We start from the raw sequence: 26,830 nt of genomic DNA on the forward strand, positions 1-26,830 counted from the left end.
ATCTAAGAGGCAGAAAGCCTAGCGAAACTTCTTGGATGAGGCTGAACTTTGGTTTCCCTCGACTAACATGCTTTTCGCTGCACTACACAGCCTTTTGAATTAGGCCAAGGTGAGATCTGAGAATGAGGATTTGAGTCAACATTGTCCTAGTCCACATCTTGTTCTGCCTCTACCACACTCTCTCTGTGTGTTCGTTTCTGCAGTCATAACTCTGCCTTTCCCCCACAGCTGGATGGAAAATACGACGTTGGGGGTGGCGAGCGTTTTGACACCCTCACGGACTTAGTGGAGCACTACAAGAAAAACCCCATGGTGGAGAAGTCCGGGGCAGTTGTACATCTGAAACAGGTAACATGGCAACAGTTATTTAGGTGGGACTGAGTTGTCCTGTGAAAGTAAAGTGGTACCCACTTAGAGTGTAACAAGGATCAGACAGACACAGCTTTTGGAGAAAAAGAAGGTGAGGGTTTATTGCTGAGCAATAATGGACCCAGTTGGAATCTTTTCCAAAAGGACTGGGACCCCGAGAAACACAAATCCTGAGGTCTTTATACCTGAGCAGATCACAGCAAATCACAGATCATGAGACAATCATGAGACAGTCACAAACGCCAGCGAAAAATAGCCAATTAGCGTGCTTTTTGCCATGCTCCCAGCTCCTGGCCGAGCACAGAGTTCACTCCCAACTTCTGCTTTCCATTGTCTGCACAAATGATGCACAATGATGCACAATCTGACCTTTTCCCTCGTTCTGACAGAACTCAGACTCAGGGAGGGAATCTCCTGGGCTACCTCCCCCCAATGCATTCTGCATCTGGAGTTTTTGTGGTTTGGCCCTGCCTGTTCTGTGGACTATTTTAGCCTGCATTTGAGGGGGATTTTGTACCAGTGTCTTCTGATTCATGGCTCCCCTTTTCCCCTTGGGTAAAAGGATGTTTCTAGGTGAAAGGTCGGTTCTAAAGTTACTGTTCCAAGCAGTTTGCAGTTAGCTTAGGCAAAAGCTTTCCTTTGATTCAAAATGGATTATAAAAATACTGTAAGCCCTGATTATGTGTGAGCATATGTGAATATATTGATTACTGATAACTGATTATATGAATAGCATAAGGGTAGCCCTTCTTTCCTTGCCTCAGTCCCTGATTGGAGAAGCCATCCGAGGAAGGGGCCTGCCTTTGCTGTGTCCTCCAAGGATGTCCTTTTTCTGGTTCCCGCCACCCCAGCTCAGCCCCTCTCTCTCTTCCTGGCCCTTCATGTTGTGAGGTTGTCTTCTGTTCATCCCTGTCTTGCAGCCTTTCAATGCCACACGGATCATTGCTGCCAACATTGAGAACCGGGTAAAGGAACTGAACAAAATGGCAGACCACAGCGAGAAGGCCAAGCAAGGCTTCTGGGAGGAGTTTGAGGTATACAGGAAAAATGAGAATTAGATAACAAAAACTACAGACTCCACCAAAAAACCTCAAGTTTGGCAAATACCGCATCTGTTTTTATTTATTTATTTTAAACATGTATATCCTACTTTTTACCAACCTAGCTCTAAAAGCAGCTTACAGCAAGAAATAAGATATATGTACATTAGACAAAATGTGGAGCAACGTTTTGAACGTCAGAAATTTGAACAAAGATCATCAGAAATAAAGAATTTTTTTGATTGCAAAGGCCTCCTGAAATAAAAAGGTTTTAACCATAAACAAATGTGAGGTCATGGAGGGTTAAGAATAACAACAGTAGTAAACATAGAAATATTTCTTTTCCTTTTTATATTTTCTTCTTCTTTTTAATTTTGTTAAATTTGCAAATAAAAAAGTAAAGAAACCATCAAATAAATCAACAAGTCCGTCATACAACTGAACCAAACAGTTGTGAGTCCAATTGTTTCCCTTTATTATTATTAAATATATTTATTGAAACTTATTCAAAGATACACAAAAATGCATACCTATGACAAAGTATCTTTTTATAATATGCTGGGATAAAACAGCTACTTTAGTCTAAAAGAGAAAAAAGAAGGAAGAAAAGACAAGGAAAGGAGAAACTTGAAGAACGAGAAAGCGAGAGGAAATGAAGAGCGAGGACAACAGTTTTCAATGTAACCAAATCGCCTTGACAGCAGTTCCCATCCCATTGCTCGCCTGGGTGAGCCATTTGCTCCCCTCTGTGTCTCACCCAAAGGAGATCCCCTCCTGCTCCGCTCTGTGCCAACAGATTCCCAATCCAGTTCTGATAATGCACTTTGCCAACTAGTGGTTTTTAATACATCAGTGCCCCCTGTTTGCAGTCCTGGGGATATTGGCCTACCTTGCAGGTAAAAAAGGTAAAGGTACCCCTGACCGTTGGGTCTAGTCGCAGACAACTCTGGGGTTGCACGCTCATCTCGCTTTACTGGCTGAGGGAGCTGGCATTTGTCCGCAGACAGGTTCCAGGTCATGTGGCCAGCATGACTAAGCCATTTCTGGCGAAACCAGAGCAGCGCATGGAAACACCGTTTTACCTTCCCTACCTATTTATCTACTTGCACTTTGACGTGCTTTCGAGGTAGCTTGTACAAATTTCGCTTCAAGGTTTACACTCCCTCTTCGAAATCACTTTGTGGATGCGGAGTGTTTTTCAAAAAGCAAGCTTTCTCCCTTTCTTGTTTCTGCCCTCACAGATGCTGCAGCAGCAGGAGTGCAAGTTCCTCTACCCCCGGAAAGAGGGACAGCGTGCGGAGAACAAAGCCAAGAACCGCTACAAAAACATCCTTCCCTGTAAGCATCACAGCTTTTTCACTCGAGGGCCACATCCTTTCCGAGGGCCGGGTGCCAGTGGTGGGTGGAGTCAGAAGCAAAAGTAGGCAGAACAATGGGTCTGATGTGGTGGAGCGATTAGGATTTGTATCCGGACTTAACCATCTTGGGACAGTGACACGTGTTTGTGTGGTCACTTTTTTTGTGTCGCCATAAACTGCCTTGCATGGTCATTTGTCAGGGTTATCCAGGAGACAACCTATAAATACATCTGGGAATTGCTGCAATTTTCTCCCCAAAATATAATGCCATGTTTCTCTTTTCGTGTAGTTGACACGACGCGAGTGGCTCTCCGAGACGTAGATGAGAGTGTCCCGGGTTCCGATTACATCAATGCCAATTATATTAAGGTGAGCAGAGGAGGCCTTATGTCAGGGAGGGGAGGGCCAGAGGCTTGATCTTAACCTGCAAAGCAATGGGTGGCAAAGTAGCAGGTGTCTCTGAACATGGACAAAGGGCCTTTCGTTCTCAGCACTACTTTGTGCAGAGAGCCAGTGTGGTGTAGTGGTTAAGAGCGGTAGTGTCGTAATCTGGGGAACTGGGTTCGCGTCTCTGTTCCTCCACATGCAGCTGCTGGGTGACCTTGGGCTAGTCACACTTCTCTGAAGTCTCTCAGCCCCACTCACCTCACAGAGTGTTTGTTGTGGGGAAGGAAGGGAAAGGAGAATGGTAGCTGCTTTGAGACTCCGTCGGGTAGTGATAAAGCGGGATGTCAAATCCAAACTCTTCTTCTAAGCTGTGCAGAGAGGTAAGATATTGGGTCCTGTCTGCCCCCAACTTCAGCACTCTAATTTAGGGCAGTCCAGCTTTTCACACCAAGTGGGCCGCAAGAGTACTTCAACATGGAACCCACAGCCCACACAGTGCCAAAATTTGATGGGAAATTAGTGCTGGGAAGCCACCAGCTAGGCTTCGGGAAGGAGGTGGGGAGACTCTGGGACCCTGCCAGAGTCTCACAGCTCCTTCCCAAAGCCCAGTGCCTCGCTTACCCGGCTTCAGGAAGGCTGCTGAGGGCTGCGGACACACAACATTGTGTGTCAAATGTTGCCAAGGGCTGCCAAAAAGGCCTCAAGGGCCACGTGTTGGACCACCCTGGCCCTGATGACTCCCAACTCCCAATAGCCCCAACTTGCCCAGCCAAAAGCAAGGCATGATGGGAGTCGTAGTCCACCAACTTCTGGATGAGGATAGGTTCCCCATTCCTGCTTTAACTACTGCTTTGCCACATTGGTGCTCAATTAGATCAGCTTGGTGGTCCGGGCTTCCCCCAGAGGGTCATGGGAATTATTTTTAGTTTTGTTAAATTCTACTTTTTAAACTTAAACATGTACCATTTTGGCTGTGGGTGTACAGTCGTACCTAAGATCCCGAATGCCTTGCAAGTTGAACGTTTTGGCTCCTGAACGCCGCAAAACCGGAAGTGAGTGTTCCGGTTTGTGAACGTTCTTTGGAACCTGAACGTCCGACGGGGCTTCCACAGCTTCCGATTGGCTGCAGGAGCTTCCTGCAGCCAATCAGAAGCCGTGCTTTGGTTTCCAAATGTTTTGGAAGTCGAACGGACTTCCGGAACGGATTCTGTTTGACATCCGAGGTACCATTGTACAAGCATTTTTATCGTGTCAGCCTAATACTTTGGCTTCTGTTCATTTAAAAGTTTAATGTGCCAGACAATCAGATGATTTTGTTATTGTTGGAAAAATGGAGTCTTTTATAAATTATTGGACTAGCAAGGCAATGTAAACCCACATGTAGTACAGGGAACTCTGTGACCCTAACATCATCATCATCATCATCATCATTATTATTATTATTTTATTTATTAGCTGAGGTGATTAAACTTTTTCATTTAGTATTTTATTTTACATAGGTTTTTTCCCCTTTTAAATGTGTCTGTACAGTAAAGAGGCTGTAGCTTTGGATGTCATAATTTAATCATGAAACAAATACATTAAAATGGGGTGGGGGAAACGATAATTTAGGGTGACATTCAACTCATTTTTACTCAGAACAGACCCGCTGAAATTAATGGACCACACTTAGGCATGTTCACTGATTTCAGTGGGTGAAATTAATAAATTTAAATTAATTAAATGAGCACAACGAAGCTAGTCATCCATTAGGGCTTGTCTTTCTGTTCTTCCTTATTCTCACCAATCTCTTTTTTTGTGTGTGGGTGTCCCATTTCCCTTACTTACCAACACCCCCTGCCCCCCTCCCCGCCCTGTTCTAGAATGTTCTTGAAGACGGGAAGAGTTCTGAACACAGCAAAGTCTACATTGCCACCCAGGGCTGCCTCCAAACCACAGTGAACGACTTCTGGGCGATGGTCTACCAAGAGAATACTCACGTCATTGTCATGACGACCAAAGAAGTGGAGCGAGGGAGGGTGAGCCAATCAGCAACCCAGTAGTGCAGGAGCGGGGGGGGGGCCTTTTTCTCAGCATGAGGGCCACATTCCCTCCCCAACAACCTTCTGAGGGCCATTTGCCAAGGAGGGAAAGAGTCAGAGGCAAAAGTCAGCAAAGCAACAAATGCGAATTTTACCTTCCCAGAGTAGGCTAGTTTCCACACACGTGCTCCCCCCCCCACCCCCCACCCCCCGGCCAAATGTCAAGTGGTGCTCCGATGGTGTCAGAAGTTGTGCTGTGGCTCATAACCTTTTTGGTTTGAAGTAACGGCTCGGATGAGCTGGCCAGGGCTCCCTTTTTCTTAATTTTTGTCCCCACCTCTGCATGTCAGAAAGAGCAAGTGGGTTATAATTAGCTGATGATGAGCTTGAACAGCCTCTTCAAACAGAGGCTTGAAAGGGAGCCAGCACAGAACCCAGCCGGTAATTGCCACGCTGGCTGAGAGCCTTATTAACAGCCTTGCCTCTCAAAATGCTGGTTTCATTACCAACAACGAGAAAGGGAAATCGCAGTGTTCGTAATCACTTCCTTGGTACCCTCCAGCTCTGTTTGGAAACTTGTTCATAGGATGCTATCATTTTTTTAAATATAATTTTTTATTAGTTTTTTTAACATATCATTCTCAACAGTAATTAAACATACTTTTACATATTATTCAAATTTTTGACTTCCATCAATCCTGTCTGAAAATTATCCAATCTAATCTCTCAGTATGCATTTCTTATCCTCTCTTTTACATTTCAAACTCATAACCAATATCTCTATCTTTTTATACTTTGTAACACTTTGTATATTTCTCCTTACAAAACTTATTGTAATCCTACTAGCGTAATTTGTTGATTACAGTTGCTCTTCAAATAATTCATATACTTCTTCCAATCTTCTGTAAATCTCTGGTCCCACAGGTTTCGAATCCTTCCTGTCATTTTGTCCAATTCTGCATAGTCCATTAATTTCGTCTGCCATTCTTCTTTCATCGGAATTTCTTCTTGTTTCCATTTCTGGGCTCATAATACTCTTGCCGCAGTTGTTGCATATAAAAACAATTTAACATCTTGCCTATTAATGTCCTGACCTATAGGTCATAGGATGCTATCATAGCCTGCCCCCCACCCATCCACCAACCACTTTAAGCTTGTATTTTTTCCTCCTCTTTCGTGGATAACAGATAGTTAAGGGACCCTATTATCCGGTGATGTAGCAGTCCAGGATTGTGGGAATTGAAGATCCCTTACGATTTGTGCAACAGGGTCCCTGTCTCCAGCATCCTAGAGCTTGCCCAATCACAGCATGGAAGGGGGAAGATTTTTAGCCATTCTCAACCGTTTGGGCTGATCGGAGCCAATCAGAGAGAGAGTAAGAAAGCGAGTCAGCCAGTGAGAATAGGCTCCTGGAGTCATTCTGGCGAAAGGTGTGCAAGCGAACACCAAGGAGGAACTGTTCCATATGCTCCAAAGCTAAGCATTTGGGAGCACCGGAAAAACAAGGTGCTTTCATTTCAAGAGAACGGGGTGCAAGTTCTGTTATGTACGACGGAAACCACAACTTCAGTCAGCTCTGAGATACTGCAGCACTCCAAATCATGTGCCCACAGAAAATAGTAGACCTAGCTGAAAGGCAACACATGGAGATCTGCATTGATTATAGAGTCAGAGAACTGTAGAGATGGAAGGGACGCCAAGAGCCATCTAGACCAGACTTTCTCAGCCTGTGGGTCCCCAGATGTTGTTGGACTACAAACTCCCATCACCCCTACCTAGCAAGGCCAGAGCTCAGGGATGATGGGAGTTGTAGTCCAACAACATCTGGGGAGCCACAGGTTGAGAACTGCTGAATTCTAGACCATCCCTGTACAATACAGGAATCACAGCTGAAGAACCCCTGACAACAACAACAACAACAACAACAACAACAACAACAACAATTTATTTATACCCTGCCCATCTGGCTGAGTTTCCCCAGCCACTCTGGGCGGCTCACAATCAAGTGTTAAAAACAATACAGCATTAAATATTAAAAACTTCCCTAAATAGGGCTGCCTTCAGATGTCTTTTAAAGATAACAGAGCTGCTTATTTCCTTCACATCTGAAGGGAGGGCGTTCCACAGGGCAGGCGCCGCTACTGAGAAGGCCTTCTAGCCTCTGTTTAAACACCTCCTGTGAAGAAGAGCCTGTTTGCACTGTCCTATCAGAAAGTTCTTCCTAATGCTTAGCTAGAATCTCCTTTCCTGTCATTTGAATCCACTGGTTCACATCCTTGCTTCTTGGGGCAATGGAAAACAAGTTTGCTCCCTCTTCTATGTGAGAGCACTTCAGATAATTAAAGGTGGCCATCCCATCACCTCTCACTTTTCTCTTTTCCAGGCTAAACATACCCTCCATCATCTTAGTCTCCCTCCTCTGCACACATTCCAATATTCTCCTTAAATTTTGGTGCCCAGAAATGGGCACAGCACTCCAGGTGGGCTTCTGACCAAGGCAGAATAGAGTGGCACTGTTGTTTCCCATGATCTGGGCACTGTCCTTTTGTTGATGCAGTCTGGAATTTTGCTTTTAATGGGATTTAATCTCTCTCTCTCTCCACAGAATAAATGTTTCCGCTACTGGCCGGATAAAAACTGTGCCAAGGAATATGGTTACATCAGCGTGAGGAATGTTGGCGAACGAGAAGCTCAAGGTTATCACATCCGAGAGCTGGAGATTTCACGGATGGACAGGGTGAGAGGTCACCTCTTTAATAGCCCTTTTGCATGTGATGGTGTTTGCTTTGAGATGGCATTTTCGTCTAATCTCGCTGGATCATCCGCCTGTAGATACACTCCCCACCTCCCAGCCTGGAAAGACCCAGGAATGAGTATACACTGTTGCCCCACAAGGGTGTGGGGAAAGTGGAAAATTCTGCAGAATTCAGAAATCCCTCTGATCTTTAAAAAAATAAAATAAAATAAAGTTTCTAGCGCCTTCAGAAAAATGAAGCTTCCGAAGAGTGCATCTCAGCAAAGCTGGCTGCAAACTCAATGCAATCTTTTAGCAGTTTGCATTGCAATTCCAGTGCCTGTTGCAGATCTTGCAGATCGTTCCTCCCACAACCAGCAAAATAGAGAACCCCGCCGAGCTAAATAATACAAAGTAGGAGCATAAGGCAAGCTGTTTTCAGTTTTGCATATGGCACACAGGTGACAAAATCTTCCCCACTCAATCCATGTGCCTCCTGCTGTCCCCTGCTCTCCCACCTCACAGATGTTCATGAATCAGTGGTGTCAGGCAAGAGAGTGTATATGTGCTTCTATATATACATTGAACGCTTAGAACTGATCTCCTGTGGAAGATGCAATCATGGTATACAACTTCCTTTGTGCCAGAGTTTAGTACAGTACCTGTGCAAACATTTTCCTACTTTTGTCCCCCAGCCCCAGTTCCTTGACAAATCACCCCACTACCCATAAAGGTAAAGGTAAAGGGACCCCTGACTATTAGGTCCAGTCGTGACCGACTCTGGGGTTGCGGCGCTCATCTCGCTTTATTGGCCGAGGGAGCCAGCATGCAGCTTCCGGGTCATGTGGCCAGCATGACTAAGTCTCTTATGGCGAACCAGAGCAGCGCACGGAAACACCGTTTACCTTCCCGCAGGAGCGGTATCTATTTATCTACTTGCACTTTGATGTGCTTTCGAACTGCTAGGTGGGCAGGAGCTGGAACTGAGCACGGGAGCTCACCCCGTTGCGAGGATTCGAACCGCCGACCTTCTGATCGGCAAGTCCTAGGCTCTATGGTTTAGCCCACAGGGCCACCTGCGTCCCTAACATAGCGCTTAACAATTCCCACTGCCACTATTTCCCTAAACCAGGCAGATCTGTGTTTCTCTTCCCTGACCTGCACTACTCAGAGCGGGATATGTATTTAGCCTTACAAAACTATCTCCTCCTCCAATGTTGCAGGAAGAGCGCCCCAGGCAAATCAAGCACTTCCAGTATTTCAGCTGGCCGGATCACGGGGTCCCCAATGAGCCGGGGGGAGTCCTAGGCTTCCTGGATCAAGTCAACAGGGCCCAGAGGAGCGTCCCGGACACTGGGCCTATCGTAGTGCACTGCAGGTGAGTGGCCAGGAGGGGGCGATGCTTGGCTGAACTGGCTGCAGAGGTTGGCAGTATTGGCCAATGAATTTTCGTGGATTGCTCAAGTAATAATATCAAAGCACTCGCAGTTTGTATGCTCTATATTTTCTAGGCTCCCCACTCTTTTAAAGCCATCTTGTGGGAGTGAGTTCCATAGTTCCACGCTGCATGAAGGACTTTCTGTTATCTAGCTGGGATCTACGCTCCTCCCTTACAGATTATAAACCAACATAGAGAATGTGAATATCAACGCTGTTTTTATGGCTGCCTTGTAATCTCCTTAATGGCAGTAATCTCAATGTTAAACCCTCCAGAGAAAAGGGTTTAAATGTCTGGCGACTGATTTTTCCACCCACCCTTTCCTTGAATGTTGTCAAAGTTGGCTGATGCGAGCTGGAGTCTACCAACTTCCTGGGGGTCCCAGATCTTCCTGTACCTGTTGTAGCCATTCTCACCTTGGCTGACCTATGGGCTAATGTCTGCGCTGGGCTGGTGGTGACTTTGCCCTCCTCACCTCTCTCTTTCCTCCCCCAGTGCCGGGATAGGACGAACGGGCACCATCATAGTGATAGACATCTTGGTGGACACTATTCACAGGCAAGGTAAACAATAGAACTTTGAGGTTCTCTCCACCTTTTAATTCTAAGGAGGATCTGGGACATGCAGAATGTTTAATGCAGTCTTGTGAATAATAGGCAATCGCCTATAGCGAGCTGGTACTGCATCCAGGTGACCAGTTAGCAGAGAAACTTTCTGCTTTAGGTCACAAACTACTAATTGCTCTGGGCAAGCAGGCTTGTAAGCTCTGTGGATGTTTTCAGGGCTGAAAACTCTGAAGATGCCTGACCAGTGAGCTTTTATGCTATAGACTTGACCCCAGAGCTTGCCCCCATTCTTGTTCCTCTGGAGCTTGCCCTCTTCCCTTCATTCTTGCTGGCCGCCATGCAGTTAGTTAGGCACTCAGCAGCTTTTTGTGTTTCAAAAGGGATTTCAGGATTGTTCCGGACGATCCTAGGGACTAGGAAATTGAATTTTAACTACATCATTATGGGAAAGTTGAACACTTCCCACCTGGGCGTAACTTGGCCTTTTGGAGCGGCTCACAAGAGTGGTCGCCAACAGACTGTCACTGTTTTACGGAAGGGATTTGATCATCTACTGGGACTGGGTTTTTAATTTTTATTACTTTTTTATTGATTTTCAAAAACAAAACAAAATTAAATAAAACTTAAACTTTAACATTCAACCTTTTTAATCTTCTTATTTACCCTGCAGAATTTCGCGCCCGAACTTCCCTCCTTTCCTGCTTCAGTTTTCCCAATTTACATCCATTCCTGCAGATTCTTAATGACATTCTATATACATCACAAGATTTATGTTAGCCCTGCTACAGTTTTTAAATTTCTACAGTTATTTCGTATATACACAACAAATTTACTCCACTCCTCCTCAAACTTTGTCACTTTTTGGTCTCAAATTTTATAACTCTTTTTTGCCAATACAGTATACTTGAATAATTTCGTCTGCCACTCCATTAGGGTTGGTAACTCTTGGGATTTCCACTTTTGGGCCACAAGAATCCTTGCGGCAGTCATGGGATACAAGAATAATTTGCAGTCTTCTTTTCTCACTTCATCTCCTATTATCCCTAATAAAAAAGCCTCTGGTTTCTTTGGGAATGTATATTTGAATTTTTTTTTCATTTCATTGTATAGCATATCCCAAAACTTTTTCATCTACTGGAACTGTTAAAGGCTGCACGTTGAATTCAAGGGCTCTGTTCAAGGGATGAAAACCCTCTGTTGTATAACCTCCCTAAAAACAAATTGGGACGAATGCTCGGTAAAGACAGGGCATTGTCTTGACCACTGCCGGATTTACTTATAAGCTAAACAAGCTATATATAGCTTAGGGCCCCACTCTCTTGGGGCCTCTCAAAAAATGTAAAGGAAAAACAACAACCTGGATGTACATTTCCAAAATATAAGATAAAAAACAAATAAAATAAAACCCTATGTACAGCAACAGTGTTTTGTGTTGTGTAGGCTCCTATTTGTTATGTGCAAATGGCTTTAGATACCTGTTAGGTCCATAAATTACCATATAGCATGTATTCAACACAAAAAACAGCGATAATTTGTTGTTGACAAAGGACAGCTGGACATATAAAGGGCCCCATTACCTTCAGTAGCTTAGGGCCTCATCAAACCTAAATCCGGCCCTGGTCTTGACTACTGATTAAGCTTTGTGCAAGGAAATCTGAGTGAATATTCAAAGAATATATCATCTGGGGTTCCTGTGTGTCCACCATAATCTCCTTTTTGGCTCATATGCCCTTCCCTAAAACATTCATTTCCACCAAATAATTTTGGGATAAGTTGTTTTCTTACACCTTCTTTAAGAGGAAGCCATCTTGGCTGTATGGTAAAGGTAAAGGTAAAGGGACCCCTGACCATTAGGTCCAGTTGTGACCGACTCTGGGGTTGTGGCGCTCATCTCGCTTTATTGGCTGAGGGAGCCGGCGTACAGCTTCCGGGTCATGTGGCCAACATGACTAAGCCACTTCTGGCGAACCAGAGCAGCACACGGAAACACCGTTTACCTTCCCACCAGAGTGGTACCTATTCATCTACTTGCACTTTGATGTGCTTTCGAACTGCTAGGTTGGCAGGAGCTGGGACCGAGCAACGGGAGCTCACCCCGTTGTGGGGATTCAAACCGCCGACCTTCTGATCGGCAAGTCCTAGGCTCTGTGGTTTAACCCACAGCGCCACCCGCTGTATGGGTGTACCCCCAATTCTCAATCTGCCACAGGGAAAAATGCTCTCTTTCCACATCACACTTTTAAAGCACATGGCTTCCCGCCCCAAAGGATCCTGGGAATTGTAGTGTACAGAGCTGCAATTCCCAGCACTCTTGATGGATGACAGTTCCCAGGACCCTTTGGGGGAGAAGCTGCATGCTTTAAGTGTACAGTGCGGATGTGACCTAAGGCTGCCCCACCTTTCTTGCCCATAAATAGGCTTGGACTGTGACATCGATATCCCCAAGACCATCCAGATGGTACGGAGGCAGCGCTCTGGCATGGTGCAAACAGAAGCGCAGTACAAGTTCGTCTACATGGCTGTCCAGCAGTACATTGCCACAGAACAAAAGGAGCTGGAAGAGGAACAGGTAGGCGGCGTCCCATTTGCCCACCAAAAGAGGGGTGGTTTTGATCTGAAGAGTGCTTAGGGATGGGACCAGGGACTGGATTGCACAGTTTTGGATGCAATGGAATGGTGGAAGGAACCAGCTAGGGAACCCCCAAAGGAAGAAGGCTCAGAGACTGGGGATGACCATGAGTAGTCAGAGAGAGAAGTCTAGGAGGAGGAGGTGTCAGAAGCTGAAGGGGTAACGGGGCTTAGTGAGCTGGGAGAGTCTGTGGCAAAGAGAAGTCCAGAATCGGAGGCAGAAGCTGAATCAGGAATGTTGGGGAAGGGATGCCAAGAGGCAGAGATGAGTCCAGCAGTTGAAGAGTCACAGGTGTCTCCCACTCCTGCTTGCGACCAGCTCCCTTCCTCCCTGGTCTCCCAGAACCAGAAGAGGGCTGAAATGGGTAAAGGAGACGTTGGCTTCATGCAGATGCAGTCTCTGATTGCTTAGGAAAAACCCTGGAGAGGAGAGGACTTAGACCGCTGTGGAGAGGTGAGGACTTTCAGTCTTGGCAACTGATCCATGGGGCAAGACCTGTGCTCATTAGGCCTGACACTCCGCCAAGTCTGTGCACATCATGCTCTTGCCAATAAAGAGTTAATTCCAACTTGCAGGGAGTGATTTACTGCTGGCTCGCTCCTGTCACCAATTGCTTTCCAAGCTCAACTCCCAAGGTGTTTGCTCTGAAAGCATTCAAACCAGAGGTGGGGAACCAGACTCCCATCTCCCATCAGCCCCCAGCCAGCATGGCCAATGGCCAGGGATGGTGAGAGCAACATCTGGAGGTCTGTAGGCTCCTCATCCCTGAACTAGACTGTCACTTGCCTGTATTTCCCTGAGCTACCTCCATCACAGCTCTGCCTTTTTTTAAAATGCAGGAATAAGGAACCTGCGGCTCTTCAGAAGTTGCTGGGCTCCAACCTCCATCAGCCGCAGTTGCATCCAGTGGTGGTCCTACTCAGAGTAGACCCATGGAAGTTGGTGGACGTTGGCTAACTCGGGCAGAATGATTTCCATGAGTCTGCTCTTGAGTAAAACTAGGTGGGATGCTGCCCAATGAACCCAAGTTAGTCTCGTCCATGAATTTCAGTGGGTCTGCTCTGAGCAAGAGTGGGTCACATTTTAGAAATGGCCGCAAAGGTTGGAGGAGCTGTGGAACCAATCAAATCTGTCTGGTTGTCACGTTTCAGAGAAATACGAGGAAGGAGAGAGAGTACTTGAATATCCGATACCCGCCGATGGAGCAGCCCAGAATGAAAGCTCGCCCCCCGTCACCAAGAGTCCAGACAGGGTAAGGTGGAGCTGTGGGGAAGAGGGCCTTATTTGAAGGCAAAGCGGGGGGGGGGGGGGAGGAGTTGGTGAGACAGCATAGAATCGAAGCCTTGGCCCAACATGAATTCAGAGCAAATTTTTGGCTACAGAGAACATTCTTTTCAGAGTTGGGGATGCCAGAGGAAATTGTGAGAGGGCAGAAATACAAATTGTTGTGAGCAGCATAGCATCCAATTGGCATGTTGGGAGGGTGGGAAGCCAACAGTTCACCTCCATGCCCAAAGGCCTCCCAGCAAACATTACTGCCAAGGAACCCAATCATTGCCTCAGTTCTTAGTGTTTATTTTGTTGTTACATTTCTATACCACCTTTCCTCCAAGGAATTAAAGGTGTCTTACCTGGTTTAGCTCTCTCTCCATTTCATCACTGCAACAACCCTGTCAGGTAGGTTAGGCTGAGAGGCAGTGACTGGCCCAAGGTGTCACACACACACACCCGGTGGCCGAGAGGGGGATTTGAACCCTGGTCCTCCAGCACTCTACCCATTACACCGCACTGCCTCTCAAGATGAGAATGCTTTCATAGACAGGGGAAGCAGCAGCAAAACGCCCATGTGGTTACAGCTAGATAATAGATGTGAGATGCTTTGAACACTCGAAAGCCCCCAAGAATGCAAAATGTGATGTCCCAGGCATATTAGCTGGCTTAGTTGTTGCAAGACTTCTTCTCTTGCCCCCTCTCTTCTCCACACCCTACTTCCAGAAGTTTTTTCTTGGGGGGGGGAGGGGGGTTGGAGGATAGGAGTTTGCTCTTGGCTGATGTGTTCCAGCCCCCTTTCTCCTGTTTTGCGTAAGACGAGGGTTGAGCTAGATGCCCCACTAGGCCCCTTCCAACTCCACAATTCTGTGTTTCTGTGTTTCTCTAGAGTCGACGAAGAATCTGCCTCCGTATACGAGAACCTCAGCGTTAAAGCCACAAAGGTCTCAGGTTTAAGCAGCTCAGGGAGATAGCAGCTTCGGAGAGGGACGTGTACTTGGTGGCTATAAAACAGGTCTGTGGTTTGTTTGTTTAACTTTAACGCTGTTTTAAGGGACCAGTGGGATCTGCAACAAAAATGTTGCAGCGTGGAACATTCCTGTTCCGTACGCCGTAGAGGAAGAGAGATTCCCCGCCCCCCTCATCACCCAATATTCACTGCCCCATTCACAGGAGACAAATTTTAGGCAGGGGGCATTTTGAAAGGTTTTCTTTTCATTTTCAGTGGTGTGGTGTTGTTGTTTTTTAAAAAAAAAACTCTCTGAAAAGGTTTGAAGGTTATTACTGGTAGTACCATAGTCAAGTTTTCTTTTTTTTAAAAAAAAGGAGATCCGGTTTGAGCGGAACTGCTTCTGGGCATTTTGCAATCCCTCTCTTCCGCTCTGCCTGCCCAAATGCCCCAGGCATTTTATATTTGAGGGCAGAGAAGGAAATGGTATCCACCGCAGCCCACAGATCAGAGATGGGGGACCTCAGGCCATGGGATCAAATGTGCCCCTTCCAGACTTGCTTGCATAGCCCTCAGAATTTCCCCTGGGCAACGCCCCCTCTCAGCAGACCACACCCCCTGACACATAGGCCACACCCCTCCCCACAGGCCACGCCCCCTCCCCGGCCCTGTTCCACATCTTCTTTGTCAGGCTGAAAGTGCCCTTGCAACTCTGATGGTGCCTCTTGTTTGTCTGCATGGAGGATAGATAGGGGCTTGTGTATGTGGAGATTAGCCTACCCCACCAAGATAGAATTCTGCTTTCATTGCTCCGCTCACCATTGGCATGTGGCCCTCAGAAGGTTTCCCCAAAGGGGATGTGGCCCTTGAGCTGAAAAGCATACCCTTCCCCTGCCAGAGAGAGAGAGAGAGAGAAAGAGATATGTCATCTCAATGTGGACTAGTGGGATGCAAGGGCGTAGCTAGGGGTGGCGAGGTGGGCCCCCGCCAGGGGCGCAGGCGATTGTGGGCCTTTATGGAATATGTCCATAAATATAAATACAGTGGTACCTCTGGATGCGAACAGGATCTGTTCCGGAGCCCCGTTCGCATCCAGAAAAGAACACAACCCGTGTCTGTGCGAGTCGCAATTTGCTGCTTCTGCACATTCGTGTGACATCATTTTAAGCGCATGCGCAAGTGGCGAAACCTGGAAGTAACGCGTTCCGTTACTTCCGGGTCGCTGCAGAGCGTAACCTGAAAACACTCAACCTGAAGCGACTTTAATCCAAGGTATGACTGTATCGATTATTGCCTCATAAGAAATGGTTTTAAATAGAGGGTGAATGGAATGGGTGAAGGGGGGCGGTTGGAGGAGAGGCGGAAAGAAGAGCTAATTTGTCCATGGCTAGGGGGCGCGATCTGGGCGGTTCTGCCAGGGACCAAAACAGAGACACTTGCTATTCTGTCTCTGTTAATACTGTGATGTTCAATTGCTGGGAGGCAGAGTAGCTGTGTTCTGCTGTGTGACAGGCCGGCCCCCATCAGTCTTCCTCTCCCCATCACTGTCATCTAGGGGGCAGCCACCCCACCCAGCGGCTTCAGTGGAAGAGATAGCAAGCAGAAGGCTAGTTTCATCCGCGTTGCTGGATGCCCAGCTGCATCAAGCACCTTGCCATCATTTGGTCATTATAGGAACAAGAGTTTAGAAACTGGTGTTTTGAGCTTTGATTTTCCTCTTCCCTCCCTGTCCCTTTCTCCTCGTGTGTTGTGTTTTTCATTTTGTTTTTTAATCTCAAGCTTGCAGGTAGTTTTGGTTCAATCATAGGCAAGCTGCTCTGGGAGTGTTTTTTGGTTGAACAGTGGGGTACAAATGCTCAGAGCAAATAAATAAAGCGAATACCTCTTTCCCCCTCCCTTTTTTCCTACCCTTATATTAGGGGTTGCTGAGAGCCGCATCTGCACGTCCTCCACAACCTTCCATCGCCACCTATTGCTCGTTTTCACCACTTGAACCTTGGATTCAGCACAGAAAACCAAAGATTGACCCAGCATGCCACCTGTCAAGGGAGGAGCTGTCCATGCTTTAGGAACAAATCTTGGCCTAACTTATTCAGGAGAGAGACAAACTCCCCCCCCCCCCCCGTCGTGCACAAATTCCCTGATGCCGTTTATCTGCAAGTGCCTCTGGATGTCTGTAATAGAGCCTACGAATCTCCTTTTAACTTGTTTTTTTTTTATATAGATATATAGATATATATATAAGCACAGTAAGCTAATGAGTGTCCTTTTTTGTGGGGTGGGGAAGGGAAAGTTGTTAAAACGTCACAGAAATAGGAGGCAAAAGCACATTGTTGTGCATGGAGTGTGGTACGGTTTTCTCCTCGGTGGGGTTGGGTTTACTGAGCTGCAGAGGAGAGAATAGTAGTAGTAGTAGTAGTAGTAGTAGTAGTAATTTATTATTGATACACCTTCCACCTGGCTGGGTTTCCTCAGCCACTCTGGGCGGCTCCCAACAGAAGATTAAAAACACGATAAAAGATCAAACATTAAAACCGTCCCTAAACAGGGCTGCCTTCAGATGTCTTCTAAAAGTCAGATAGTTGTTTATTTCCTTCACATCTAATGGGAGGGCATTCCACAGGGCATGCACCACTCCTGAGAAGGCCCTCTGCCTGGTTCCCTGTAACTTCACTTCTCACAGTGAGGGAACCACCAGAAGGCCCTTGGAGCTGGACCTCAGTGCCTGGGCTGGACGATGGGGATGGAGACGCTTCTTCAGGTATACTGGGCTGAGGTTGTAGTATGTTGCAGCAACTCTTGTTTGTGGCTTTTACTCATTTTGCCCATGCCCACCAATTGTGGCTCCCTAGTAGGCTATGATCGGCTAGCTAACAAAACGATCCATGCTGATCATGGCTTGCTAGGGAGCTACGGGCATCCTTCCACACACCTTGTTCAGAAACAGCTAGAAGTTGAAGCTTCCTTGTTGTCTTATTCTGCCAGGAGAGGAGTGAAGTACAGTAGGAGTGAATCGGGCGTCACCAGTGTGATGCTTGCTTCAGAGAAACCACATTATGGCAGAATCGGAATTGTAAAGTTGGAAGGGACCCTGTGGGTCATCTAGTCCAACCCCCTGCCATGCAAGATTCACAGCTAAAGAAATCCCTAGCAGACAGCCGCCCCCAACCTCTGTCTCAAAACCTCCAATGTGGGAGAAGTCCATCACCTTCAGAGCAGCTCTGGCTTACTGTTATGACTGAACATGGCTGTGCTATCTTACAGTAAAGCAACACCTTTCGTCACTGCCTGGTTTACCCTTATGCGGAGAAAATGCCAAATTGTGCCACCATTTTGAGAATATTAGGAATGCTTCTCTATGTTAACGAGAGGGTTTTTTTAAACAGGGTACCTTTCCCCCTACATCAGGGATGGCTAACATCTGTGGCATTCCAGATTTTGCTGGACTCTTAAATCACACCAGCCCTCTGACCACTGACCCCATCTTGGGCTGGCAGCAGCTGACCTCTTTTTTTCTTGCTCTTCAAGTTATGGCAACCCTATCTTAGTAGAATTTGTCTTTTTAAGAAGAGTAGTCTCGAGGTGAGAAACTTCCAAATTAAACCTTGAATGCTGGCAGTAAACAAAGGGGCCATGCTGAAAGCTGTAAACGAACACTTAATGGGTGCAAGTTGTCAGGACCTCGTCCTACTCTCGAGTAGGACCGCCATGTGAAAGACAACAATCCCATGACTCCTGCAATCACAGAGCAGGAATTCTAACATAAATGTCACGGCATTTGCAAGACACCATGTTTCCCTGCCTTCGGAAAAGGTTAGGGGGGAGTCTCTGTGAGTTGCTTCAGAGCTGCGATGTCTTGCTGGTGCGTTTTGTTTTTGTGTGCTTAAAACAGAGTTGGGAAAAATGACCATTGCTAGCTTACAGGGTCATTATTTGTTTGCTGATGTCTCAATACAGATCAGGCTTAAGAACCCACTGGGTGGTGATGGTTGGGAGGGAGGGGTTGTTTAATCAAACCATGGGTTTTTAAAAGTTCGTTCTTCTAGAAAATCTTTCCGAAAGTTAGTTGCTTGCTGAGAAACCTTCTGCGTGTGGCAAAGGATTTGCAATGTGTGTGTGTGTTGTACAGTGTATTCATGGTGCATTCTCCTAGGCTAGTCATACCAGTGATAAACCACGAAGGAACCTCATTGACACCCATCTAGCAAGATGAGCCCTGCTGGATTGGGCCAAAGCGTGGCCATCTAGTCTAGCCTCCTGTTCTCACAGCAGCCAATCATATGCCCCCAATGGAAAGACCACAAGTGCAGGTAGCCCCTCGTAACCTCTTTAGAAACCATTCTCTGCTTGTTTTCTCTCTCTTTCAATTGCGCACTGCTACCCACCCTTCGGGGGGGGGGGAAATCCTGCAAAACACCAACACATATTTAAGTCAATTTAAAGAAACTGCCATATTTGTAGAATACCACACACCATCTATATAAAATTGAAATGTTTAATAACACATATAAAATTAAATACGTTCTCTTCGCACTCCAAGATATAATTGCGCATAGGCTTCATTCAAGCTGTTGGTGAAGGGAGTCAGTCTCTGGGGGAAAGTCCTTTTTCCCATTGTCCTTTCACATGTAATGGGCCCAGGGGAGGACAATGTGCAATTTTGAACAGCTGGCCTCTTATTCCTGCTGGTATGATAGGCGTGTGGGGAGGCATCATTCCAGGTAACTCTTTGGTGGGCATCTTTCAGAGAAGCAGGTGTTGACCTTGCAAAAAGGTTCACCTCTGCTCTCTGCATTGCCATGGGAGTCACAAACTGGGTTAACACAGCAGAACCCACAGGGCGTATGGAACGGCAATGTCTTTATTTAAAAGTTTCCAGAGGTTCCTAAAAAGAGCATCATGAGCATGTCGAGAGAGCAGAAAGCACCGATGTCCCAACTCAGAAAGCCAGACCGTTGGACCACCTAGAGTCTAGAGTTGTCCGCTGTGACAGTCTTAGGCCAAGAGGGTTTTGTTCAACTTGGAGGTACAAAATATGTACCTCCTGCGTGCAAAATATGTGCTCTGCCCACTGAAACACAGTCCCTCCTCCCTCTCTGGAGCTCACCCTAGCAGGTCAAGAATGTCGCTCATCGTTGGCGCTGGGGTGGTGGTTGGAGGCGGTGGCACATAGTGTGGCCTGCTCAGCGTGTAAGTCCTGGTGAAGCAGCGGAGGTTGCCCGTCTTCAGGGCGCACTGGACCGGCCACAGGATGATGCAGAAGAGAATGATGATCAAGGCCGAGAGCAGCATGATGCGCTTCCAGTCATCGCACATGTCGCAGCGGGCAAGCCTGCTCATGAAGCTCTCTGGGGGCACCACAGGGATTTCGGGTTTGCTGGGGGCGACGTCGATGCTGATGCAGGGCTCAGCGCTCTCTGGGTCGGACGACTGCCTGCAGCAGAGGCGGGTGCCCTCCATCCAGATCATTTTCTCCTTCTGCAGCTCGGGAGGCAGGGTGGCCAGAAGTTCCTTGCTCGTCTGGAGGCCCGGAGGCCCTTCCAGAGGGATCTCGGTGATCTGGCGGCAGAAGGGGCAGGGGAGCTGGTCCTCGACTCGGTGAGGGGGGAGGGTGGCGGTCAGGCGGGCCAGGCACTCCAGGCAGAAGGTGTGTTGGCACTGGAGGACCTTGGGCGTCTTGAAGAGGTTGTCATAGGTGTTGAAGCAGATGGAGCACTCGATGGGGGAACCCGGCTGCGGCGAGGTGGGGGAGCCCAGGCGAACCTTCCCGGAGGTGGGAGAGCACACCGGCGAGCAGACACGGGGGCGGCCTTCTGAGGCGGGAGACGTGATCACGATGGGGCTGAGGGGGACGGGGATCTCGTGCGGGGCAGCCGGGACGGGGCTGGTGGGGCTGGTGGGAGGAGAGTTGGGCACTTCCGTGTGCCACACGTGGGAGAAGCAGGACATGACGGAATCTGCAGAGAGAGAGAGAGAGAGAGAGAGAATCTGTATTAAGGGAGGGCAAGACAAGGAAGAACCAAAATGGGATGGGTAGATACGTGAGCTTGCATCTTGTAGGGGGTGGGGACACATGCAAATGTTAGCTATGTACAGTAGGCTAGTTTCTACACAAACACACTCCTCTCTGTCCTCAGGTTGGAAAAGTGCAACGGCACAAACCAGCCACACAAAAGCACTCAAGGCGGGTTTGAAGCAGGGTGGGGTGACAGGTAGCCTGGGGGAAAGTTGGAAGGGCCACACAGAGAGGCCTGGAGGTCCACTTGTGGCCCCCAGGACTGACATTCCCCATAAATATCCATAATGGAAATGACTTGATACTCCAATCCAGTTTTAGGACAAGTATTACTAGCTTTAAGGAATTCTGTTTTTCCTGAAAGGAATTAGATTAATTGGCAGAAGAGAGCATCTATCAACAGCTACAGACTGAGGGGGCTGCTGCTATATACCTCTGAATACCAATTGCTGGGGATGTATGTGCACACACACACACACACACACACACAGTTCCTCCACCCATAAGCCGGGGAGGCTGGCCGAATAGGAGGGCACTGCTACAACCAACCTCAGCCAGTCCCTCGCCTGCCTGCCTTCTTTCTTCTAGCTGGGCAGGGGGTGACTGTGCCTGACCTTGGCTCTGGCTCCATCCACTGCTGGCCTCCTCACCTTCTGCCCTGCCAGTTCCACCAGCCACCAGCCACCAGGGGCAGAGCCACCGATAGAAAAGTGTAAAAACATACCCCAGCCGGTGCTTCTCCTAAGCTGAGAAGAGAGAAGTGTTGCCGTCTCCATGAAATCCACAAGGGATCTCTCTAAGGTTGGCTATCTAGCCTGCTCGGTGGAGGAGGAGGAGGAGGAAGTGGCGACGGGCAGCTTGCGCAAGAGCCTAAGACAGACAGACAAGTCCATTCAGAGCTGGAGGTAAGTACTAGCACCAGAGAGTAAACACAGGTCTCAACTATTTAGGTGGGCAGGAAGGCACACAGTGGGTCTTGAACCCATAGTTTGCAAGCCACAACAGATCCCTGTGGTGCTTACAGCGCCACTAGTGGGTGGAGGCTGGTACTGCAGTGGCCCGTTCAGCAGGGATCACCAGCTAGAAGAAGCCAATAGGGTTTGGGGGCCTGGCATTTTCTGTCTTTGAAATAACAGCTGGCCCTGGCTGTGGACTTGCCCATCTCTGTGCTGCCTGGAATTTCTGGGAGTTGTAGTTCAACGCCGCTTGCCTGGGCAGCACTTTGGGGAAGGTTCTCATTCTAAGGGACAGGAAGGGTTTTGCTTGTGCTCTTAGCCCCAGTTCTGGCAAGCCCGTCCCCGTCCGCTAGTTTACGGCCAAATTAAACCTTATTTAATAGGCTGGGAGTTTGCGTAGGCAAGATTATGACTGCGTCTTAACGTAACCAGCTTCTGTCACACACACACACACACACACACACACACACACACACACACACTTCCATTTCCAATAAAACGTTAAAAGGGTGTCTTCTGACAACAGTCCAGTTCCTAGAAGCCTGGTGTAATAAAGCTGCAGTGTTTGGCACTTCCAAAAAGGAAGCCAGATGAGACTATGATCTTTTCCTGGGGAAAGACCATGGCTGGGTGGCAGAACTGTTCAATCCCAGGTAGGGGCGGGGAATATCCCCTGCCTGAAACCCTGGAAAGCTGCTGCCAGTCAGTGTAGGCATCAATGAGCTAGATGGGCCAAAGGTCTGGTTTGGGAGAGCTTCCTCCTAGAGTCGTTTAAATCTCACTTCCTAGAAGGCCAGAAAGGAATGTGGGAATTAATGACAATCAAATTCTTGCAACAATTTTAACTCAAACTTGGGCTGCATATGTTGCTAAACTACAACTCCCACCTGCTAAGCTTGCTGGGGCTGATGAGAGTTGTAGTTCCCATCCTTCCTAATAATTAAATTCTTTGTTTTTCTTTTGCACTCAGAAGATCTACCTGGCTGTTTTTATGCTGCCTTTCCTCCATGGAGCTGGGGCTGAGCGATATAGTTCTGTTTCCCCCTTCCCCACCTTTTTATCCCCACAGCAACCCTGCAAAGCATGGAAGGCTGGGAGATTACGATTGGCCAAAGGTCCCCTGGCAGCTTCATTGGAACCCAGGTCTCCTCGCTTGTACCTCTTGCCTGCTCCCACACTCGGCTTGCCCTGTGCAAATCCAGGAAACTTTAAACAAAGCTTGTGCCAAGTCACAGCAACTAATCCTCTTTAGACATCTGGAAGAATTTGGCTGTGTTTTAAAAACATCCAGTGAGGTGTCTAATGGGACAGGCTCCCTGCGATCAGGTGAGATGCTCAGAGCCCTGAAGCAAGGAACACTAATTTCCATGTACAGTACTCATGGAACTAGCTCAACCTGTTTTTGAGGCTAGGCTGAGCTGGGAAATAATTCAAATTCAACCAGGAGGATTGAGTCACCCCAATTCAATGGAATTGAATGCCTCTGCTACATGCTGCGGCTCCAGGTTAATTAATCTGCACCCGTTTGCTTCTGCCTGTTCATGTGCCTCAGTCACATGCCAATTCCTGGAAGAAGATGCCACTATAGCCCTTGGCATGGCAGGTTTTACCTTACCCAGAAGCAATAGCAAGGACTCCTACGCACTCAAGTCTAGCCCGCATTAAGTAACTTGGCAGATTTGGGCTAAAAGCTTGATGGCAGAGTTGCTCAGATCCTGCCTGCAGCTTTCCCACTGAGGCATCTGGTTGGCCACTGTGCAAACAGGATGCTGGACTAGATGGGTCTTTGGCCTGACCCAGCTTCAAGGCAAGAGTACCTCCGATTACTAAACACTGGAGACAGAGGCAAATGAATGGGACTTGTGACCATCAAGTATTCCCATTTTATTCAATGCAACAATTATGTAAGGTAGGTGAATTTTACAGCCGTGTGAAGATTTGAACCTGGATTCACCTATTCCAGCCTCGACACCATATTGATTCTGTCAGATGTCTTTAAAGGACGTGCAACATATGAGAATTTATCCTGGAGAAGCTCATCCCTCATGCATCTGCATGAATCAATACATCAGGCTTGACTCAGCCTAATCAGTGATTCACACCCAGTTAGGTGACTCATACAGAGATGCAGCAGGGAACCTTCTCCGAGGGCACGCGATCAATTTCCAACTCTGAACTCGGGATTAGTGCATGGATATCATGCTCAATGCAGAGGCATGTGACAGAATCAGCTGTGGTGCCACACGAGCAGAATTGGAAAGAGGCAATGTCAGAGCAGTGAATTGCAAAGAGAAGCAACAGGGAAACTCCCAATATGGGTGGGTGCTCCAAGTCACGGCATGTGTTTGTTTTGCTTGCGGCAGACCCAGCAATAAGTTTGGGAATGATCGGAACAGGCTGTGAACCAGCTTTTGCAAACTCCATGCACCAGACACCCAGAAAACCAGTGTGGTGGACTGGTTAGCATGTCAGATTAGGAGTGGGATTAGGAGCAGGACGTGCTCAACAACAGTTTACCATTTCTGCTCAGGATCTGATATATGGAAAGGGCAACAACTGCATTAAATGGAGGGGGGGAAGAATCTGATTGCACGTCTATGAGGACTTCACTGTGTGGACGCAGCACAGAACCTGCATGCAGGAACAGCGCCGAGCCCCCCCCCAAAACCTTGCCACCCTCGGCTCCTTTGGGTGGAAGTCAGGGATATAAATTTAATAAGTAAAACAAACAAATGCAATAAATAAAAGTGCTGTGTGGAAGCAGCTGGCCCCTGCTGGCCCCACTTCAAATCCGTATTGCAGGGATGGACATTTTGACAGGTGGACAGAACCTCCCACCAGTCCCTTTGTTGTCCCTCTGCACCACTGTTTCCCAAATTCTGATCTCCAGTTGTTGTTGGACTACAACTCCCAACATCCCTCGCTAGCAGGACCAGTGGTCAGGGATGATGGGACTTGCAGCTGGAGACCCAAGTTTGCAAAACACTGCTCTGCACTCTCAACAAAACATCTGCATTGAAAGCAATGGCTATTATCCAAGGGCAGGGTTTGTTTTAATCTACACTGGAAAGCAGGTGGGTGGAAGACGGTCTTGGTATATAAGGCAGCTTCCTGTATTCTTTCCCTTTACAAAGCCCACCTAGCTTGGTATTGCCTGCACTGACTGGCAGTTGCTCTCCAGGGATTTAGGCAGGGAGTCTTTCCCAGACCTGCCTGGAGTATTTGAGACCACCTTTTTATTATTCACAGTAGTATATTTGTACACCACCCTTCATCCGAAGATCACAGGGCAGTTCACAACATAAATATACAAAATGAGAACATGAAATACCAGTTTGGAAGATGAGCACACCACACACACACACACACACACACACACACACACACACCAATTTTCTGGCCTTAAGCTCTTCTGCATGCAAAGCAGATGCTCTGAGAGTTCACTACTGCCCTCCTTGAAAATAAATCTTCCTTTGCATGACAGGCCTATGAAATACGAAAGATACCCCCACCCTTTGCCACCTATCCTGTGCCTGATGTGTCAATTTCATCCTCCATGTGTCATTTTCATTCCTTCTCCACGGCAGGCGTCTGTTGGCTTGCCACAGTCTGGCAGGTAGTTTGCCATCGAATGGACCCATCGCCTCCCTGCATCAACATCCTCCTCTCTCCTCCTGATGACACTCAATTGCCACACTTGGGATGATGGCAGGATGTTTGTCTCAAAAGTGTCAGGAGGTGGAGTCACTGAAAGCCCAACGCTCAGAGGTATCTTTTGGGTTGCTGCCTCCGAGGCCTTTCCAGAAATTATACTTCTAAGCATCTCCCGGGAGTGGTTTTATCTTATCTGCTTTGCAAAACTATGCTGGAATTTGCATTCCACACCCTCGCTTCCAAGAGAGGCCCGGTTGCCTCAGGAAAGCGTTCACCGTTAGGAAAATAAAATTTCAAAGCCCAACACATCTCTCTTGGTTCTGTTAAGCTCAAGCCCTTTGCCCCATCTACCGCAGAAAACATTTCCGATCGCAGGCTCTTTCTCACACAACTTTGCATCAGTTCTGTTGAGGATATTATTAGATAATAACCTTAATTCTGGGTGCAGGCTGAAGAATGGTAATGCACCACAGCTACCTTAGGAACTCTGTGGCAGAGCTGGGATGTGATAAAGTTTTTCTTCCGGTGGATTGGGCCCCATAAATTACTAGAAGGGAAACCATTTGGATTTTTTGGGGGGTCCTCCTCCTCTGGCCCTAAAAGTTCCCATGGCAACCTTGAAGTTAGTTTGGTCTTTTCTGCTGACCCAGAAGTTAGGAGAAAGCAAAACATCAACTTACCTGTCTGAGTGTGCAAAATCTTTGAAGTAGTTCTGTTCCTCTTCACGGCATGCTGGTATGCTTCCCTGATATAAACCTTCCCAATACACTGCTCTTAACTTGTCCTGGTGCCTTCTCAAAGGACACCATCCACACCACTGGCCACCGGGCCAATTACTCAGGTGTCTTTTATACCTTCTGGTCTAGCAGGATGACTTACCTGATCAGCATTACCTGTCTCTCCTGATTGTCAGGCAAGGCCTGCGTTGTCATTGGCCGGCTTCGCCCAGAGGGCGGGGCTTCCAGTGTTGACAAACAGGACCGGCTGGAGCAGCTTCTGAACAGAAGAATCAAAGTTCCTGAGAGCCCTGCCCACTTCGTGGAAGTTTTGTCCTTTTGGAGATCTGGCAAAGGAAATACTTTTTTGTTCCGGTTTCAAGCAGCTCAGCGAAGGCAATGGACCTCTGGCATATATATTTTCTGGTGCTTTCAGGCCCAGAGTTAGATCTGTTGTGTCTATGCCACCATTTAGAAAGAAAAGAGAACTTGGCGCCTTTTCATTTAGAAAGGTTTATGTTAATCAACAAAAACCTCACAGCAGTTTACATGAAATGTATAAAATATTCGTTAAAATACCGATCCATACCCTCCAACATTTCTCTGATGAAAATAGTGACATCCTATTCCATAATACAGTGATACCTCGGGTTAAGTACAGTACTTAATTTGTTCCGGAGGTCCGTTCTTAACCTGAAACTGTTCTTAACCTGAAGCACCACTTTAGC

At 47.5% G+C, this 26,830-nt stretch overlaps 2 protein-coding genes across 6 annotated transcripts in view; one reads left to right on the plus strand and one right to left on the minus strand.

Moving 5' to 3' along the window:
* The window catches only part of LOC310769404 (tyrosine-protein phosphatase non-receptor type 11-like), a 67,450-nt gene extending 50,441 nt beyond the window's left edge, over positions 1-17,009 (plus strand). For 2 of the 3 annotated variants that reach the window (XM_083628725.1, XM_083628726.1), the window contains exons 5-16: positions 229-348; positions 1,290-1,403; positions 2,651-2,747; positions 3,057-3,136; positions 5,017-5,172; positions 7,781-7,912; positions 9,133-9,287; positions 9,843-9,910; positions 12,331-12,482; positions 13,694-13,794; positions 14,701-14,826; positions 16,680-17,009. In XM_083628725.1, coding sequence (XP_083484851.1) covers positions 229-348; positions 1,290-1,403; positions 2,651-2,747; positions 3,057-3,136; positions 5,017-5,172; positions 7,781-7,912; positions 9,133-9,287; positions 9,843-9,910; positions 12,331-12,482; positions 13,694-13,794; positions 14,701-14,785 — 1,260 coding nt within the window. In that variant the 3' untranslated portion in view covers positions 14,786-14,826; positions 16,680-17,009. Of the gene's footprint in view, positions 1-228; positions 349-1,289; positions 1,404-2,650; positions 2,748-3,056; positions 3,137-5,016; positions 5,173-7,780; positions 7,913-9,132; positions 9,288-9,842; positions 9,911-12,330; positions 12,483-13,693; positions 13,795-14,700; positions 16,392-16,572 lie in introns of all 3 variants that reach the window. The other variant, XR_014551632.1, reaches the window with a different exon arrangement.
* Positions 17,010-19,241: 2,232 nt separating this feature from the next.
* Positions 19,242-26,727, minus strand: RNF223 (ring finger protein 223). Of its 3 annotated transcripts, none has more exons than XM_083628948.1 (3): positions 26,280-26,727; positions 21,501-21,646; positions 19,242-20,717 (listed from the first exon to the last, which is right to left on the minus strand). In XM_083628948.1, the coding sequence occupies exons 2-3, from the start codon at positions 21,550-21,552 to the stop codon at positions 19,864-19,866; spliced, it is 906 nt and encodes a 301-aa protein (XP_083485074.1). In that variant the 5' UTR covers positions 21,553-21,646; positions 26,280-26,727; the 3' UTR covers positions 19,242-19,863. The 3 variants fall into 3 exon arrangements, with proteins under 3 accessions (XP_083485074.1, XP_083485073.1, XP_083485075.1); XM_083628947.1 differs by lacking the exon at positions 26,280-26,727 and adding an exon at positions 26,067-26,269; XM_083628949.1 differs by lacking the exons at positions 21,501-21,646; positions 26,280-26,727 and adding an exon at positions 26,067-26,269.
* Positions 26,728-26,830: the final 103 nt, after the last annotated feature.

This window comes from Podarcis filfolensis, assembly GCF_964270895.1.
Source record: "Podarcis filfolensis genome assembly, chromosome: 8".
Lineage (NCBI taxonomy): Eukaryota > Metazoa > Chordata > Lepidosauria > Squamata > Lacertidae > Podarcis > Podarcis filfolensis.

Coding starts and splice junctions, on each gene's coding strand:
- RNF223 (XM_083628948.1), bottom strand. CDS start 21,552: ATGGAGACGGCAACACTTCTCTCTTCTCAGCTTAGGAGAAGCACCGGC. Junction 20,718..21,500: donor TAGGAGAAGCACCGGCTGGG/GTATGTTTTTAC, acceptor CTCTCTCTGCAG/ATTCCGTCATGTCCTGCTTC.